Source organism: Spermophilus citellus (genome assembly GCF_964194105.1).
Source record: "Spermophilus citellus genome assembly, chromosome: 9".
NCBI lineage: Eukaryota > Metazoa > Chordata > Mammalia > Rodentia > Sciuridae > Spermophilus > Spermophilus citellus.
The window spans coordinates 137998359-138018072 of NC_138191.1; the positions used below are offsets into that span (position 1 = coordinate 137998359).

The 19714-nt window shown below is 58.1% G+C and overlaps 1 protein-coding gene across 1 annotated transcript; it reads right to left on the reverse strand.

Moving 5' to 3' along the window:
* Positions 1-404: 404 nt before the first annotated feature.
* ACTRT2 (actin related protein T2) lies at positions 405-1602 on the reverse strand (the record flags this gene model as incomplete). The annotated part of the gene is made up of 1 exon (XM_081308205.1): positions 405-1602. The coding sequence occupies one exon, from the start codon at positions 1600-1602 to the stop codon at positions 469-471; it is 1134 nt and encodes a 377-aa protein (XP_081164331.1). The 3' UTR covers positions 405-468.
* Positions 1603-19714: the final 18112 nt, after the last annotated feature.

Genomic DNA, 19714 nt, shown 5'->3' on the forward strand with positions numbered 1-19714 from the left:
AGATGGCACACTTTGGCAGATGGCACAGTGGGGAGCAGAAATGCCATAAGTTTAGGACTCTCTCTCCACAGGCCATCAATAACACAGGGCCCACCCAGGTGAGGGCTCAGGTAGGGCAGTGTCCTGCCTGTCCCTGGCCCCCTGCCCCATCTCCCAGACCCCCGACCCCAAAACCACTGAATCAGGCTCTGGCCCGAAATTCAGGACCACCTGTAGGTGTGTCTAGCCTCGACCCCCAGCCCCGGGCTTTCTTGGGCGGCAGGGAGGGGATGTGGACAGACCCCTTGACAGCCCCGCTGCTCAGGTCAGAAGAGACTCTGTCGCTGCTGAGAAGGAGCGAGACACTCACACAGCCGAACACTCCACATTCTGTCATTTATTGGACACCCTGCTCGAGCGGCAGGTCAGCTCACTTCCCAGGAGGGCCTAGCCAGTGCCACCGGCCGCCCCAGGCGCAAGGCCCTTCCTTCAGAAGCATCTTCTCTGGACCACGGATGTCCCAAACTCCTTGAAGTCCGCAGAGGTGACCCACATCTGCTTGAAGCTGCTCAGGGAAGTGACGATGGAGGCCCCGATCCAGGTGGAGAACCAGCGGTCCGGGGGAGCCGTGATCTTGATGGGGGTGCCTTTGGAGGCCAGCTGCTCCAGCTCCCGCAGAAGCCGGTCGTCCAGCCCCTGGAAGAGCGTGGTGCCTCCCGACAGCACGATCTCCCCAAAGAGTGTCTTCTGGATGTCCCCGTCACACTTGGTGATGCTGCTGGAGGCCATCTTCGCCAGCCCTGGGTTTTGGGTGCCCAGTTGCTCGGGGGAGAACAAGGCCTCGGGTGCCTGGTACAGCTGGTCCCCGATGTAGATGACATTCCCATCTGGCAGCTTGTACTCTCTCAGGACCTCCTCTGGCCGCCGGCAGAGCTCCTTCTCAGGCTCCAGGGCCACGTAGCACAGCTTCTCCTTGATGTCGTCCACGAGGGCCTTGTCGAGCAGGCACGGGAAGGTCCGCCCGCTGGCCAGGAGGAGCCGGGTGAGGAGCTCCGTGACGTCCCTGCCGGCTACGTAGAGCTTGGTGACCGCGTGGGGCAGGGAGTAGCCCTCAAAGATGGGCACAGTGCAGGTGACCCCATCCCCGCTGTCCACCACCAGGCCCGTGACGCAGGCTGAGGCGTAGAGCGCCAACACAGCCTGGTCAGACAGGTAGAAGGCGGGCACGCTGAAGCTCTCGAACATCACCTCGGCCATCTTCTCCCGATTCTCCCTGGGGTTCAGGGAGGGCTCCGTCATGAGCACGGGCTGGTCACTGGGCTTCACGCCCAGCTCCCACTCGAAGAGGTGCCTCCAGAGCTTCTCCATGTCGTCCCAACCCGTGATCAGGCCCCGCTCGATGGGAGAGCGCAGGTGCAGGGTCTCGTGCTTGTACAGGGCTTCCTCCCCCACAAAGTACTTCTTCTGATTGGCTCCCAGATTGGGCGTCTTGAATTTGGGGTGCCCCACGATGGAGCTGATGACGTGGCGGGGTCCGATCTCCCCTGACAGCCCTGCTTTGCAGAGCCCAGATCCATTGTCGAAAATAACAGCTGGAGACTCTAATATGTGTGGGTTAAACATGTCTGCAGCATTCTCCTCTGGGCGTCACCAAAATAAAGACAGAACCCTGGGGGCCTCTTTGAGTCACAGCAGGCTTTCCAGAAGGAAGCTCGTGGGATCCCACTGTTCCTGGGGGCACCTCCCAGCCGGGCTAGCAGGTCACCCACAGAGGCTGGGGGACCTCCATCCTCCACTGCGCCTACTTTCCCACCAAGTGGCCCCGCCTGCCAGGGCCTTTCCAGGAACCTGTGCATAGGTAACAATCCAGCCAAGGCAACCATTGTCCACGCAGCGTCAGAGCCCGGGGGCGGGGCTCTGGGCCCCGCCTGCTGCAGGGGAGACACCAAGGGAGGAGGGCCGGGGGGGGGGGGGGGGGGGGCCTGGGCTGGGTCCATAAGCCCACCGACCCACAGCTGAGGCCTCACCTCCAAGCCAGCCAAGGGCCCAGTGTGGGTGCTCCCTCCTCCCACCTTGAGCAGTGTGCAGCCTGGCAGCTCCTCCTCTCCTCCTGCCTTTCCTCCCTCCCTCCCTCCATCCACACCTCCCTCCCTCCCTCCCTCCATCCATCCATCCACCCCTCCCTCCCTGTTTTTCTTTCCTTTATCTTTGTTACTGGGGACTGAACCCAGGGGCATTCTTCCACTGAGCTGCATCCCGGGATCTTTTTATTTTATTTTATGAGACTGTCTTGCTAGTTGTCCACACTGGTCTCAAACTTGTGATTCTCCTGCCTCAGCCTCCTGAGGAGGCTGGGATTGTGCGTGTGGCCACTGTGCCCCAGAACATCCTTTTTAAATGCAGACTCCTTCAGGGAAGTTCCTCCCTCCCTCCCATTGGCTCTTACCCTCTGTCCCCCAGGACAGACACCGAGCAGACCCTCCTAGCCTACTGATCCTGACCACACACACACACGTCACTGCTCTGACTTAGGTCAGGGCCCTGGGTTCCTCTCTGCCAAATCCAAGGTGCCAGCAGAGAGCAATGTCCAGTGGCACACAGCACTGGGAACCTCATGGACCTAGAAGACCTGGGGCCCTGGGGCAGTTGTGTGTTAAGGGTCCTTTGCTCACTCAGGCCAAACCCACTGAGGGAAATGTCCAGGGAAGGCCAGGCACTCGGGGATGAGGCCTGAGAGCAAGGCAGGAAGGTGGCTCTGGGGCCAGGCTGAGGGCACTGACTCTGGCCTTTTGGAGGGCCCACAGCACACCCTGGGCACTGGGCCCTGGGACCTGGCATGGTGTTCCCTGGGAAGGAAGTGGGAGAGAAGGACCAGGGCCAGCTGTCCTTGCTCCCTGGGTGGAGTGGCCTCGGGGAAAACAGGCTCCTCTGGCATTTCCCCTCCTGCGTGCCCACAGTCCGCCTCTAGGCCAGCTCCTTCCCCCCTGGAGAGTTTCTCCATGTCCCTCCAGCTCCTGGGCTCCCAGAGCTGCAGATCTCTCTGGGATCTGCTGACCCCTCTGCACCACTATCAGACATTAAGAAGGCAAATGCCAGAGACGTGGTGTAGACGTGTGGTGTAGACGCCTAGTGTCATGTGTCGTGTAGAGGTGCTGTGGATGTGTGCTAGGGACTGGCCATGTGGACGTATGCTAAAGATGTATGGCTTTGACATGTGGCTTTGTGGGCACCTCTAAACCCTGGAAAATTCATAATACTTGGTCATTATTGGAGCTTTTTCTCAAACAACTGGGCTATGAGGCCAAGTTGCTCCCAAACATCTGTCTAGCCTCTGGGTCAGCCCTGGTCACAAGAGCAGCCCTGCAGGAGTGCCCTGGGGTGTCCCCACCTGCAATGCTATGAGGGAGACCAGAGGCAGAGAGTAATAGTCCTGGAAGATGGGTGGCCAGAGTAAGCCCATCCCCATCATCCACAAAAGGCCTGGAGTCCTGACAGGTGGGTAACTGGCCAGTGTAGTCCACTGCCAGCCCCTGGAACCTTCAGACAAGAGTTTTGCTGAGGGCAGGGGCCACCCCAGTCAGCACGCCCCACTGTGTTTGGACGTGGCTCTGGATGGACACCACGCTGACCTGGGGGCGATGGGCCTGTTCAGGACAGCATTCCCTGCCCAGCTTGGGCCTCTCTGCTTTGTGCCTGGCAGAGGGGCCGTGGCCTTGGCAACCCCGGCTCTGTTCAGCCCATGTGCAGCATCCACTACCCTGATGGGCGTCCAGCATTTTGGGGAGTGTGTGTCCCCCGCAGGCTGCCATAGGGAGAGGAGTGGAGCGTTCTGCTGGGCGGTGGGGTCCAGCCGGCTCCCATCACCAGGGGTGCGTGGACACCACTCTCAGGCATCGCCAGACTTCTCCCTGGCTGCCCCATGCTCCAGGCTGAGTCAGGAGAGATGCCACTGAGGTCTCTAGCTTCAACCCTAATGTGGTCCACAGTGGGCAGTGATAGCCCAGTGCCGGGTGCAGAGGGCACCTGGGTCAGGGCACACAGCGTGGCCCTGTGGCCCTGGGCCTGCAGGAGCTTTGGGCATCTGTGGCAGTGACCGAGAGAGAGCTTAGGTTTCAAAGCCTGGACCGCCTTTTCCCCCATGAGGTACCCCAAAGCCTGGACTTTTTCCCCATCAGGTACCCCAAAGCCTGGACTTTTTCCCCATCAGGTACCCCAAAGCCTGGACTGCCTTTTCCCCCGTGAGGTACCCCAAAGCCTGGACTTTTTCCCTGTAGGTACCCGTTGCTGTGACAACCCCCTAACATGTCCCAGGGCCAGCAGCACCTTACCCAGGTGCAGGTCTCCTAAGACTGCCCTAGGCCTGGCTCTCGGCCCAGCCCTGTTAGGTTGGGGCATCTCCGCCTGTTGCCGGCTGCTCTTGGCTTCCTGACCCCTGCTGACCCTGCTTTCAGGAAGACAAGCCCCGCCCTGGAGTTGACTTGGGGAAACAAGGCCACCGTCAGGACAGTGGCCTGTGGCCTGAGAGCCCTGCTCCTTTCTCTCCGGGTCTTCTCGTTGAGCTAGGAGAGGTGCTGGCCTTTGCCCTGCTGTACCCACCTCTGTCCTGACCACCTGAGGTGGCCACTGGGACATTGAGTGCTGGCAGAGGGGGCCCAGGGGCACCCGCCACTTCTTTCCTCTATTTGGGAGCCACCAGTTGTGACCTTCCTAAGGCACCAAGCAGAAGCGTGGGACAATGGGATGAGGCTGGCTCCTGAGTGGTATTTCTGGGTTTGCCGTGGGAGCCCAGAGCCTGCCCTGATGCCAAGCGTCTGATTGGGCCTTCAGACTGTCCACGGCCCATCAGAGGCAAGAAGCAGGATGTTCCCTGGGGTGGATGTGACATGGACATCGGGAAAATCGAGTGGGTCTATAAGCCACGCCTGGTGACGTGTGCCAGTTTCCAGCTCCCTTTCCTGGGAGGAAAGCCCACCACGGTCCTCAGGTGACTGGAGCCCCCGCAGCCCTCTGCCAAGTCCTCCCTGTGAGATGGGGAGCTCCATCTCAGGAACTCCTGGCCCTCCGACAGCCCAGAGGGCCACGCGCATCTCAGTGAAGCTGAGACCCTCCCTGTCACTTCAAGGGTGCGCAGCTCAGTCCCACAGAAACACCTGTGGCTGGGCAGAAGCGTGGTCCCAGGGAGAAGTCACAGGAGGTGTGCTTGCTGTCAAGCCAGGGTCCTCTCCTCTGCCTACCCCAGCCCCCAAGCCTCATAAATCATTTCAACAAGTTCACAGGTGAACGGTGGTCACTCCGTCCTCTCCAGCAGGAAGGACACACTCCTGGCCCTTCTGGAGGGCCATCCTTGCCAGCCAGCCTCTACACCAGTGCGGAGCCCGGAAGAAGCTCTCTCCTGAGGCAGACAGGGAAGCAGGCCCCTAGAGAAGTCACCAGGCATCCAGACTTGGGAATGGGTATCTCTGGGTCAGCTGGACACTGGCCTGGCTTGGAGTGCTGGGGCCCCCAAGTCCTGGGCCAGGCCTGTCTGTCCCTTCATCTCTAATTCTGTCACTGGTATCCAAAGCCTCAATTAGTGGCCATCAGATTGGGCTCATTAGTGCCGGCCAACATTCAGCAGCTGGGTCCTCTTGCTGAGGGCTGGCCCAGCTGTCAGCAGCCTGCAGGAACGGAGACCACTCAGATGGCGGATGTGCACTGTCCTTGCCAGAGAGAGAAAGGGGTGTAAGGCTGAATGGGGATCATGGGGACGTAAATACTTGAAGGACACCCCCTGGGATGGTATCAGCTCTTGTACCTCTCTGCCTCAGTCACACACACACACACACACACACACACACACACACACACACACCAGGAACCCAAGCTCTGGAACAGGTTCCTTAGCAGTTAGCCCTTGAATCTCTGAAATGGAAATTGTATCCCCACACCCATATGCCCATCCACCCACCCATCCACACACCTACCCACCCATCTATTCATCTACATGCCCATTCACTCACCTGATCACCCATTCATTCATCTACTCATTCAAATTCATCTTTCTATCATCCATTCATTCACTCATCGACTCATCCATCCATCCATCCATCTAGTCACCCATCCATCTATTCATCCATCCATCCATCCATCCATCCACTCATCTATCTACCCACCCATCTATCCATCCATCCATCCATCCATCCAGTCACCCATTCATCTATTTGTTCATCTATCTATCCACCCATCCACCAGTCTATCCATCCATTCATTCATCCAGTCACCCATCTATCCACCCACCCATCTATCCATCCATTCATCCACCTATCCACCCACCCATCTATCCATCCACCCATCCACCCATCTATTCATCCACCCATCCACCCATCTATCCATCCAGCCATCCATCTATCCATCCATTCACCCAGCCATATAAACATCCATCCATTCATCCATCCATCTACCCATCTATCCATTCACCCACCCACCCATCTATCCACCCACCCACCCATCTATCCCTCCACACACCCATCTATCCATCCATTTATCCACTCATCTATCCATCCATCCACCCAGGCATATATCCATCCATCCATCTATCCATCTGTCCATCCACCCATCATCCACCCATCACCCACACATCATCCACCCATCTATCCATCCATCCATCCAGTAACATATTCATCCATCCTATCCCATCTGTCCATCTACATATCATCCATCCAACATCTATCCACCCACCATCCACCCACCCACCCACCATCTACCCACCATCTACCCACCATCTACCCACCATCCACCCACCACCCACCCACCATCCATCCACTCAACTGTATTCATCTATCAGTTTTTGCATTCTCTTGCTTTTCTTTCCTTCCTTTTCTTCCTCCTTCCTCCTCCCTTCATGGCCGAAGTGATTGTCCCCTCTTGCCTCCCTCCATCTCCTTCCCTGGGAACCTTCCAGCTCCAGCAGGGTCTGTGGGGCCATCACATCTGCCAGCCCAGCACCCAAGAGACCCCTTGCTCTGATGCTCCTTCTCAGCTAATGTGGCACAGGTCAGCAGCCCCCAGGCTGGCTCACAACATGGGCCTGGGTGGGGCCTGGCCCCTTCAGCCAACAAGCCAGCCTCCAGGACCAGGGGAAGGGCTTGGCACAGGTCCACCTAGTGGGGAGCCAAGGCCCTGGGGAGGTGGTCCACGTTCCCCTTGGCTCTGCGGAGGACCCAGGGAGGGCAAGGGGAAGCAGGCCTATTTTGGAGAGAGGCAGTCTGAGGCCAGCTGCACCGTCTGTTCCTTTGTTGAGTGCCCTGCTGCTGTGTGTCCAGAACCCTCCTGGCCCTCACTTCCCTGGAAAGAGGACAGGGTCACTGAGCCCCTGAAGAGGTGTCTTGTGGTGACGCACACTCCTACTGCCCTGTCCTCTGTGTACCACTGCATTTTCTCTAGGGGCTCAAGGGGCTTGGAGGGCCGGGGTCTCTACCACACAGGCAAGGACAGGACCCGAGGGCACTTAGTCACCTGCAGGTGTGGCCTGGGTTCAGGAGCACCTTTATGGTGTCAGCTGGATAGAGGCTCTTCACAGCCAGCATCCCGTACCCTGGCCCCCAGCTGCCCCACCCCCTTGGCATCTCCTGTGGATTCCCACACAGGGTGAGATCCAGTCTATCCCCCTTGCTGTTGGCTTGTGGGGTCGTGAACCAGCACTTGGGAGGAAATGCCCCAAGTGGGGCAGGAGTGGAGGCTCCAGCCTCTCTGGACAGGCAGGACCCCACCTGGGCATGTGCGAGGTGAAGGGTAGACCCTGCCTGGAACAGGTGTGACTGGAACTGTGACACTGAGGTTTTGGGGCCTCAGATTCCAGATGCCAGCAAGATAGGGGCCTGGCAGCAGCAGTGTTCAGGGCTCTGTGCCTCGACTTGGGCCCACCTGACTGCCTGGCAGGCTTGGAAATGCAGCCCCCTGGGTCATCTCCCTGGGGGCGTTGGGGAGCTGTCAGGCACCAGGTGGGCAAGCCCCTGGCACAAGCTCACGACCCAGCAGCAGCAGCAGCCACAGCACACCCGGGGCAGGGGGCAGTCCCCTGGCTGGTCCAGGGCCCCAGCTGCTGCCACCAGGGCGTGGGGCGGTCTCAGCCAGCTCAGGCTACCATAACAAGATGCCACAGGTGGGGTGGACCACAGGTTAGAGGCTGGACATCTGTGATCAGAGTACCAGCACAGCCTGGGGAGGGCCACCCCCCTGCTGTGCCCTCACCTGGCAGAGAGAGAGAGAGAGAGAGAGAGAACACCCAGTCTGCTCCTCCAGGAGGACAGGAGGATCCACCCCCTGGTGGGGCATCACCCTCATGACCTACCTGACCCAACCCCCTCCCCCAGGCCCACCTCCAAACACCATCACACGGAGGGTCAGGGCCTCAACCTAGGAATTTACAGGGGACACAGGATTCAGTCCAAGGAGCTGGCCTCTCTCCACACCCACGGCAGGGACCAGAGTGCAGCTCCCTGGCCCAGGCACCAGGGGCCAGGCCCGGTGGTGGCTCGGAGCCTGAGTGCTAGGCAGTGGCCGGTGTATCTGACCCTGCCCACAGAGGGGACACCGCTGAGCTGTCTGACATCCCTGTTCCTGAAGGGCAAGGCAGAGGCGCCTGGCACCCCACCCTTGGAGGGCCCAGCCAGCTGCCCCAGGGCCTCCTTCCTTTCTGGTTGTCAGGAAACCTCCACGGGAAGCACCGCGGCGGGGAGGGGAGGCCTGGCGGGGCCCTGTGGCAGCCTCGGGCCACTGCGACAAACACCAGGAGCCGTGAGTTCCACATGGGAGTCATCCTCCCCATCTGGAGGCCAGAGGTCCGAAGGCGAGGTGTGGGCAGGTGCCCCTCCGAGGCCCGGGGGGGGGGTCTATTCAGCCCCTCTCCCAGCGCCCACATGGCTCCAGTCTCTGCCCATGTTCTCCCATGTCCATGTCTGTGTGACTCTGCACAGGACACCAGTGCTCAGGAGTAGGACACACCTGGTGACTTCACCTTAGCTAACCCATCTGCAGAGACCCTGTTTCCAAATAAGGCCGCATGCACAGGCCCTGGGGCGAGGGTCTCAACACTGGACACAGTCCCCCAACGGGCAGCTGCAGAGGTGTGTAGAGGCAACGGGCTCCAGCCTTGAGCTCCAGCCTTGAGCTCCTGGCCCCAGAGTGGCGTCCCGAAGAAGGCAGAGCCCAGCAGAACCCCCAGAGAACCCTTGCTCTCTAGCAGGATCTGGGACGTGCTCTCCGTTGCTGCAGAGTTGCCCCCAAAGCAAGCAGCTGAAAACCACAGCTGCTGTCTCGTGGCTGCTGAGATCTGGAATCGGGCACAGCTCACACAGGTGCCCCGGCTCAGGGTCTCCCCAGGCTGTGGTCAAGCTGCAGGCAGAAGCTGGGGGTCTCTGAAGGCTCCACAGGGGGAGAGGGGAAGCCAACCTCCAAACTCACGGTCCCTCTCCAAGGGCCTCACAGTGGGTCGGCCTGCTTCTCTCTCTCTCTCTCTCTCTCTCAATATATTTTTCAGTTGTAGGTGGACACAATATCTACTTATTTCTATGTGGTGCCCAGGATCAAACCCAGTGCCTCCCACATGCAAGGCAAGTGCTCCACCCAGCCCCAGCCCCAGCCCCCGGCTTATCTTGACCACAGCCATCTAACAGTGGCATGGTGCTTTGTCACCTGATGGAAAGGGACCCTCCATTTCTTGTGCAGTTTTTCATTTGCCAGAAGTGGGGAGGGGCCACATAGGAAGGAGGGACCACCAGGCCCCCCTCAGTGGAGCATCAGGATAGGGGCAGAGGGTCACTGCCCACCACCCCAACCCAACCAGAGCCCCTCTGGGCTCTAGCTTCCTCTGCTGTCCACAGGAACAGCCCGCAGGCCAGTGTCCGGGCACCCTGAGGTCTAAGGGGCATGGGCACAGGTCTTTGAGGAGTCTGGGCCCTGAGCGCAGGTCAGCGGCAGGTGCACCCTGGCTGGGCTCAGCTGCCTCTGGTCCCTGAGGGTCAGGCCGGGGCCCTCCTGGGGCCCTGCTCTTTAAACCAGGACAGCTGCCCAGTTAGTTCTTAGTCCTGTGAGATGCTATGTCCTGCCCTGAGACGTCCCAAACCAACTAGGAGTTGTTCTTCTCCTCCGCATCTTGGGAGCAAAGCCTTGGCCTCCCCTGCCTCTCAGTCCCCAGGGGAGTCGACCTCCTGAGCTGGGGTGGTGGTGGGGGGAAGGGGAGGACAGAAAGGCTGAGCCCCAGACCCCAGGTCAGTCCCCTGGGAGATTCACTGTGTGGCCCTCAAAAAAGAGCGCTTCCCGCCCCCTGCTGGCGCCCAGGAGGAACTGCCATGGGGCCCGGGGTGGGGGGGAGTGGGGGACAGGAGCCCTTGTTAATTTCACAGTGAGATAGGACACTGGAGTGGGAAAATCAATGTTTGCTAAATAAGGGGGGAACCAGCCTGCCTCAGTGGGGAAAAGGGTTGTTTTCAAGTGTATTACAGTGATTACCCAGAGGAAAGGCCCACCGAGCCCGGGAGCGTACAGATGGGCCAGCGGCCGCCCCACACAGCCGCCCCCAAGCCGTGTGCTAATGCGCTCCCTCCAACCGGACACAGCCCAGCTTTTGGTTTTAAATAGTTTATAGCATTTCAGATGCGGCTCCGAAGTCAGGGCAGTCCCTGGAGATGCTGAACAGACTTCCACACTTAGCCAATGATAAATAACCGAGAGAGCTCAGGGCCCGGAAGGATTCCAGATTTAATTCAAATAATTTAAAATCTAATGTTGAAAGAGCTCTTTGCATTCATGGGCTGTACTCGTTTCCAGCTGGAGAGAGAAAGGCTTTGTGTTCGGGGTGAGGTATGAGAGCTAACCCTCTTACCACGTGCGCCCGGGCAGCCAGCAGCCGCTCCTCGGGTTATAAATGGCAGCATCCTTTCCAAGAGCCAGACACGGGGAGATTTATCATCTCCGTGGAGGTTCAGCTCCAGGTGGAAAGACTTGTCCCTGCAGGGCGGCTGCCTAGCAAGCCCTGGGCCTGGAGGAGCAAAGCTGCTGCCCCACGCCCTCCTGGAGGAGGCTCCTGAGGCCCCTGAGGGTGCTGGGTGGGAGCTCTGGGTGCAGAAGAGGTCACAGCAGGCCCTCGGCTGTGCCCAGGACACACTGTGCATGTTCTGCCACTCCTCCTGGCCGGAGGGCCACCAGATGCCCCATGGGGCTGAGCTGTCAGTGAGGGGGGCCTGGTTGGCTTGTCCCCTTCCTGCCTGGCTGCCCAGATGGGATGGGGCTGGGTCCACGCTCAGCTCCCGAGGCTCTGCCAGTCTGCACCTACTGGGTTGAACAGGGCCCCCAAGTTCACGACCCCAGGAACCAGGGGGGTGACTTTATTGGGAAATAGGATCTTCGCTGATAAAATTAGGTCAACGGCGATGAGGTCACAGCAGGTTAGACGGGCCCCGAGCCTCATGGTGGGGGTCCTCAGAAGGGACCCGGGGGAAGAGGCCGTGAGAAGGGAGCAGAGAAGGGGCCACAAGCCTGTGAAGGAAGGGCCTCCGGGTGGCCAACGGCCACCGGACGCTGCAGAGGCCAGCGCAATCCCACCCAGAGCCCCCAAGGGGGCACCGTCCTGCTGACACCTTGATTTGGGGCTTCTGGCCTCCAGACCATGAGAGGACAGCCACCCAGATGGGACAAGGTTATGAAACCTCCGAAGCAGACACACGTGTTGTCAGGTCCCAGGATGCCACCCGCCCCCGCTGTCCGCAGACCCAGACGCTCAAGCTGCTGGGGAGGGTCTCCTTGCCAGCTGCCCCGGGAGGCCCCGGAGCCCGGCTTCAGAGGCAGCTGCCCTGTGGCCTCTCTGGGAGGAGAAAGCGCCCCACCCCGCTGAGCTGGTGCGAGGGCTCCAGGAGGGCCTCGTGGACCTCCCCTTCCTTACCTCTGCGGCCCGGCCCTGGGCCCCGTGAGAGCAGTTAAGGGCTTTATTTTGGGGGGGATTCTGCCAGGAACAGCTGTCCAGAAGCTGGTCCAGGCTCCTGGGGCCCCCGGGTGTCGACACTGGTGGCCCCAGGCCCATCTCCTCAGGCCGAGTCTACACATGGTTAAGATGTCACTCAGAGCCCCCGGGAGACGGTCATCACACCCTTGGGCCCCATCTGGTCACCCTAGAGGGGACATGGAGGATGGTGCCCTGGCGGCAGTGGCACCTGTCCCTCCTGCTCACACTCCATTGGTCAGAGCGCCTTGGCCTGCCGACCTGTGTGGGGACCAGGAGGGCAGCTGAGGAGGACCAGGGGACCATCCTGGCTTGCCAGACACCACACAGCACACCAGTGCACAGTCGTCCTCGTAGGTCTGAAAATCAGTCCAACTGGGCCTTGGCGCCTGTGCATGCTCCCCACCTGCCCCTCGTGGGCCTGGCCCCCAGCCCCCTGCAACACCGTGGCCCCGTGACGTCGGCTGATGGTGCTTTCCAAACGTGAGTGTTGAAGGACAGAGTTGCTGGACAGTCAAGCTCTCGCCCCTCCACCCTGGGCTGAAGGATACACTCCAGGAAGAGGAACTCGACTGGACATGTGGTCACCGATGGTCCTGCTGGGGCTGGGGCTCCGTTGCCTTCACTGTGTCTGAGCCAAAGATCGGCCTGGACTTTCCAGAAGGGAATTCACCCCAAAGATGGAAACAGGCCTCCCTCTCTCATGCCCCCTGCCCTGAGCGTCCAGACCCAGGGGAGGGGCCCTGGAAACCAGCCGCTCGGAACACCAACCTTCACGTGGCCCTGATCCTCCCGAGAGTGGACAGTGAAGTCACCCATCTGTCAGAGTGACATGTCTTATCACCAGGTTCCCCCAGAGCTGAGACCCGAGGGACAGGACAGGGTGCCACGGCAGGCCTAGAGCTGCACGTCCAGCGCGCCCTAGCCAAGGCCCTGGGGCAGGGAGGATGTCCAGCCCTGGTGGCCTGCCCTTCTCAAGCTCCACCTCTCTGACCTGGGTATGTCCTGACCAGTTTAGACCCAGGATATTAGAGATATCCCTGTTGAGGAGCCTAGCTCAGTGCCCAGGCCCTGAGGCCACCCCCCACTGTGGGCCCAGGTCCCCTTGTTCTCGGACCCTTCCTCCTGCTGCCTGTTTGTGCAGCCCTGGGGTGGGGGGTCCTCATTCCAGGCATGATGGCATAGCCTGGGTGTGGAGGTGGCCCTGCAGGGGACAGGAGCCTCCCCCAGAGAGGCCCCGGGCCCCTCCCGTGCTGGCAGATGGCCTGCTACTTCATTAAGTGGTCACCACTCCTTGGCCTGGGTCCTGCCTGGGGCAGGACCAGGGTTTATGAGCTTCTGGCAGCTCCTCACTGTGGCCATATGGTCAGGCTGAGCTGAAGGGGCAGCAGCACGTCCCCATGAGGAATCTCCTGGTGGACACCCGACTCCCCAGGGGCCAGGAGGGCCTTGGTCATGTGACGGCCCCCCAGGGTCTTCCGTGGGTGGAACTGATTTGGGTGGTCAGCTCCACCTCCTAGGACACATAGCCTTCCTCGGTGGAGACCAGAGCTCCTTGTCAACCCTGCGTGCAGATGGCTTGCACGGTGTCCCGCGGTGGGCTCTCTGGGTCAGACCCTCCCTTAGCCCCCTTTCACGCGGTGACTCCGCTGTACCCCACTTTCTCTGTTCCCTTGGAGAATCTTGTCCTGAGCTCACGCGGGCTGTAGACAGCCTCCTGCCCCCTTCACTCCTCCCCAGGGCTCTGGCCCCCACCCCCGCGCCCTGCAGGGTGTCCTCTCCTCTGACTGGCAGGTGTGGGCAGGGCGGCCTGGGCGGCCGCTCCCTCAATTTCCAGTAGCCTTGCTGCACGCTGTGGTCAGCCCTCAGGAGTGAGTTTGCCTCCTCGTCCATCGGAAGGTGAGGCTCAGAGCAGCTCTCAGCACGAGGGGTGGACGGCGGCACATGCAACTCTCTGCTCTTTGGCTTGATCAGACCGCGGGCCCCTGACCAGCCTTATGCTCTGCTGGCCCCTGACCGGCCTTACTCTCTGCAGAGCATCCCGCTGGTGTGGTCTGTCCAAGCCGCGAGCAGATGAAGCTAGTGAGTCGGAAACGGTAAGTGTGTGCCCTGCGGGGGCACATGGGCCGCCACGAGGGAGTCAGGGTGGCACCCAGTCCCGTTGTTGGGTGTTGATTCTCTGCCACTCAGAAGGAAATGCAGGCCAGGGCAGCCTCTGTGTGCTGCCCAGGAAGGGCCTTTGCAGCAACACTGACCGGGCCCACTCATCAGGTCCAGGGACGCCTGCTAAATATGAGTGGGCACAAGGCCAGAAAGAGCTCCCGGGACAGTGGGGTGGAGGTAAAGCAGCCTCTCGGCCCTCAGCCAGCAGACCATGCATGGGAGGACAAGATGTCCCCACAGAGGGCCACGGCTCCAGAGCGGTGTCTTCACAGACTGCACTGGACAGCTGGCCACCTTTCCAACGCAGTCCCTGACACTCTCCTTGCCCTGGCAGGGCTGGGCCTCTCACTGCGCGACCAGAATCACCCCAGAGTCACCCATAGCTTGTGCTGTCCGGCTGCCAGAATCCTGGGTGGTACAGAGACGGCCCGCCTCGGCCGACATGGGTCACCATGTTGTGGCATCCCTCCCTCCGCTGCTCGCCTCCTCCCCGGGTCTGCCTCTTGGTCTCCTCCTGGACACGTGACCTGCACCCACACCCTGAGCTGAATGTCCCCCCACAAAGGTCTTTTGGGACAAATGATTAAAATGAGCCACTCGGGCTCTAGGTCAGCAAAGCCCCGTGTGCACTCCCACATCGTCACCTTGGTAGCTCTGGGACCCTGCGCAAGCCACTGCCCAACTTCTCTGAGATCCATTTTTTGTAAAGGAGAGGGAATGGTGGGACCCCAGGGGCTGGCCGGTCTGAAGGCAGTGGACGGCTGGGTGCCATGAAGCACTTAGGGCTGCGCCCGCCCAGGGGCCATGCCCAGCACACACGCTGACGGCAACAGTGACGAGGAGGGCAGGGAATGTGGTCCCAGAGCTGAAGCCCTCACCCAGCTTCCTAGCAATTAGACATGGTACCAACCGGGTCACCGTCACCCGATGCCTGGAGCCTCTTCTCAGTCCCTGCTGCTGAGCCTGCAGCTGAGACAACGGCTGCGCCGTCAGAAGCAGGAGAAGTGGGATTGTGTGACTCAGGGAGGAGAGCGGGCTCAGCGCCGGGTGAGGCACAGGTGGCTCTTCGGTCCTGATGGCTGGGCCTCTCCGCTCTCTAAGAAACTCCCTCCTCTGCATGACGCTGCCACTGCTCTGCTCCTGGTCTACCGCTGGGTGCTGAGCCCATGAGATGGACACACCTGGAGTCCCTGGGCACTGCCCTTCTACCCAACCTGATTCCCAACTCAGAAGTTTCTCAGAGAACCAGCCCTTCTCCTGGGGTCCCCAGCGTCCCTGTCCTCTCCCAGGGTACTCCTCTTTCTAGAAGATTCTCCTGGCCTGCAGCCCCAGGCAGCACTCTGCCCATCGGGCCTTGGGTCTGGTCTATGAACCTAGCTCTCTGCATGCGGTGGTGGGGGGTCCCTCTGCTACTCCCGGCCTGAAGTGCTATCTTGGGTTCTGGACGCGGCTCTGGGAGAGGCAGGCCCCTGTCCAGGGGGGCCGAGGCTCTGGGACACCTCGCTCCCTTGGCTCTGGGTGTCGGCAGCAGCCCCAACACCCCACCCACATGGTTCAATAGCTGGGGGGTGCCTGGAGCCCCCTGGACCTGGTCAGGCTCCCCCACGGCACACAGACAGAAGCCCCACAGGGAACCTGGCCTCGCTGGATGGACCCTGCTCCTCGGTGTGCATCTTGTGGTGGCCACAGTTTTCGGGCAGAGAGAGAACCAGGAACCCTCTGATCTATGCAGCCTAAGAGCACTCCTGTGCAGAAAAGCCAAGCTCTGAAGCCGGTGAAACGGAGGCGTATCCTTTAAAGGGAGGACTGAGCCTGTGGGAGAGGAACGGAAAGGTCCACAATCCAGAGTAGTCATTGTGGGGAGGCAAAGATGCTGGGGGGCTGGCCCCAGATGCCTGCCTCAATACCAGGGCCTGGAATGGGCTCGCAGGACAGGGACTGGGGCCCTGTGACCCCAAAGGGCGAGAGTCAAAGCTGAGACTTCTGCATAAACCAGGGTCCCTGCTACGGCTTCAGCAAGAAGAAAGGTATTCACAGACCAGCCACCTGCTTGGTGGGCGGTGTTTCCTGTTGGGCTCTACCGGGAGGTGGGACTGCAGTCTGGGTGGATCTGGTGTTCCCCCAAGGTCCATGTGTAAAGGGTTGGTCCCCAGGGTGGTGGTCTTGGGGGGTGCTGTGGACCTTTGGACACCTCCCTAGTGGAAGGTCCTGAGGCCTCTGGGGGCCTGCCCTCAAAAGGGACCGTGGGACCTGGGCTGTTGAGAGCCACAGCGAGTCGGAATGGCCCCTGGCATTTTGCCAGAAGTAATGGTTGCGAGGCGAGCCATTAAGAGGATGCTGGATGGATTCAATTGTATATCAGACCTTTACGGCTCTTGAGGCCTCCAGCACCCGCTACTTTGGAGTTCCCATGGAGTTCTCGTGGGATTCCAGAGTGAGGGCACACACGCTGCCCAGGGGAAGGAGTTCCGGTTGGTGTGTGGTGTGCTCCTGGGAGAGCCGCGTGGGTGGCGTTGGGGACAGGTCCCGGGGAGTGTGCGTGGAGTGCTGAGGGAGTTCGGAAATAAAGTTTGTTCCTGCTTGAGTGGCTCGTGATTTGTGCCCAGCCACACTGCGGCACTGGGTTCTGAGCTGACGTGTGCCCACTTGCCCTAACGTGCTCCTGCCATTGCGTCTGGGGCACTACCAGGTCCCAAGCCAGTGGGGCGGCCCCAACTTGCACTGGAGCCCCCAAAACTGAGACCTAAACAAACCACTTCTTTTTATTGCACTGCTGTCTCAAGTAGTTTGCTTTAGTAACACAAAGTTGACTAGGCAGAAGGGAATCTTTAAAAAGTTTCTCCTTTTAAATGCTGACGAGAAGCATTTCTACAACAGTGATGTAAGGATCCCCGAATCTCACTTTTCTAGAGAAGCAAGGACACTGGAAAGAAATCGTCAAAATCAAGTCTTCTAGAACCCGGTAGTTCCCAAGAGGCTCCAACAATCTGAAGAGAAATCGTTAAAAATGGAAAAGTTTGGATTTCGGTGACAGAGAGCTTTGTGGCATTTTTACCTGCCCTTCCCCTCCTCCCAGTCGCCTCGTGGCCTTGAAAACCAACAGCCCGTCCATCATGATCAGTGTGAAAAACAGACCTAACAACCACTGCGGGGGAAGTCCCCACAGAGCCCTGGGACTCAGAAGGCCACAGGCATCGCAGGGCCATGCACGTACCCAGGGAAGACTGCGAGGCCCCAGCTCTCAACTACCACTAGGTAAAACTGAGACTTCAGGGGCCACACTCGATAAGGAATGCAGACGTCATAGAAAGAGTTAATAAATCCACTGAATAAACAAAGGGCAGCAAAGAACATATAACAACAACAAGAACTCTGAGTGGGCGAGGGGACTCTAAGTTCCAAAGTTAACAGTATTATATTACTTAAAATGTCTACTTTAAAAAATATATATATGAGCCAGGTGTGGTAATACAGGCATGAAATCCCAGGAATGGGAGGCTGAGGCAGGAGGATTGCAAGTTTGAGGCCAGCCTAGCAACTTAGTGAGACTGTCTTAAAATTAAAAAAAAAAAAAAGAGCTGGAGATATAATTCAAAGGCAGAGCAACCTTGATTCCAATTCCCAGTACCACCAAAATAATAATAATAATAATAATAATAATAATAATAATAATAATAATAAATACTGTATGAAATGTGCAAAGAAATTTTGTGTAGAACATACATACGGTTAAAAAAAAGTCAGTAAAAATTGCCCCTGCAGAAGTCCAGATCTGGACTTACTATACTATTAACCATATGTTCAAAGAACTACAAAGGAAGTATGAGAATGATATCTTGTCAAAGAGAGAACATCAGTAAGTCAATAGAAATCATAAAACATCACATAGGAAATCCAGAGTTGAAGAATATAAAAACTGAAGTGAAAAGCAAGATAGAGAGCACAGGAACAGATCTGAACCAGCAGCAGAGCTGGTGACCTTGAAGCTGGGTAAACTGAGACCCAAACTGTCTGGATTTTATGAAAAACATTAACCGACACTTTCAAGAAGCTCAATGAACTTCCAATGGGATACACCCATGAGGTCCACACTTAAGTGCCTTACAGTCAACGTGTCAGAGGAAATAGAGGGACGCATTCTGTGAAGGCGATATTATCCTGGCATCTGACCAGAAAACGTCATTCCAAGGGGGAAGAAACTCCAGTCAGAATCCTTTATCAATACTGATGCAAAAGTCCTGAAAATACGAACGATTCAAATTCAACCAATATAAAAACTTACACATCTTGACCAAGCAGAATTCATTCACGAATGTGAGGCTTCTCCAACATGAAAACAATGAACAACACATCCAAGGTGGCTGACTGTACAAAGAACAGAGGTTACTCAGCCCACGGCGTAGGAGGCCCAAGGACAAGGTGATGGTGCAGAGGGGGACCTTGTGGAGCTGGTGGAGCGTGTGCAGGAGGAAGGATCACATCTTCAAACAAGAAGCCAGGCTCAAGCCCCGGCAGCAACCCTGTCCCGAGGACCAAGCAGGGGTCGTGGGCGGCACCTCAACCCTTCCACGGGCATGCCCCGCTGGCCCCAGGGCCTCCCAAAGACCACCTCTTAGAGGCCCACCACCTCCCAACACTGACTCCAGCACGTAGCCAGAGTGACTGCTGTCCCCAGCCTCTGGGCTCAACAGTTAGTCAAGGAAAATGTTTTGGAAGAGTGGCTTATTTTAGGACCAAACAGGGGTCATATGAAATGACCTGGAACATCTTGTGAGGCTAGAAAGTGAGGAGGCTAAAAAGAGTTTTTCTCCTTAATGGGGTGAGAATGGCTGAGGACCCAGGAATCAATCAGAAAGGGCTCCCACTGCCCAAAGCTGGAACGATCTGAGTCATAAAATAAATAACGAGGATATTGGAGTAAAACCCAGAGGGAAAGAGGCAGCAAGCAGCCCACAAATTTAAATTATGAATAAATAAATATGGGATAATATGCTATTCTTCTGTATAGAAACGTTCCAACTAGTACATGTAACATCAATTGATGGGCAATTTCCAATCACCATGGTGATGTGCTGCAGGCAAGATCCACAGGTGAGGGCTGTCGTTAGTGAGTAAAAGTTTAAAGAGAAACTGGATACCTGCGTGACCCCGATGCAGGTATCTCCCTCAAATATTTATTAATCGTAAATGAAAAATAGTAACATTATGGCAGAAAGCCCTGGAGGACACCACCGTCATCTAGGGTGGTGCCAACCCCCCAGTACAATGGAGTGACGTCTGAGACCCCTGATCCAAGCACTGGGCACACTTCCCCAACCCCCTAACCATGACCTTATTGTGAGAAAGCATAACAGACCCGGGGTGTGCACCTGCCCCAGGTCGTCACAAGGGTGGGCCCATGAACAACGAGGACACCCAGAGGAGCTCCTGCCTCGGATGGGAGGGACAGGGAGTGGGCAACTAATCCAGCCAGCATCCTAGCCCGCGTTGGAACAGAAGGTGTCAGTGGAAGGCTGAGGAAATTTCTACAAAGTCCATAACTTTGTTCAAAAGAATTGTCTGAAAAAGAAATATGAATATCTAGGAAATTTTTTTGAC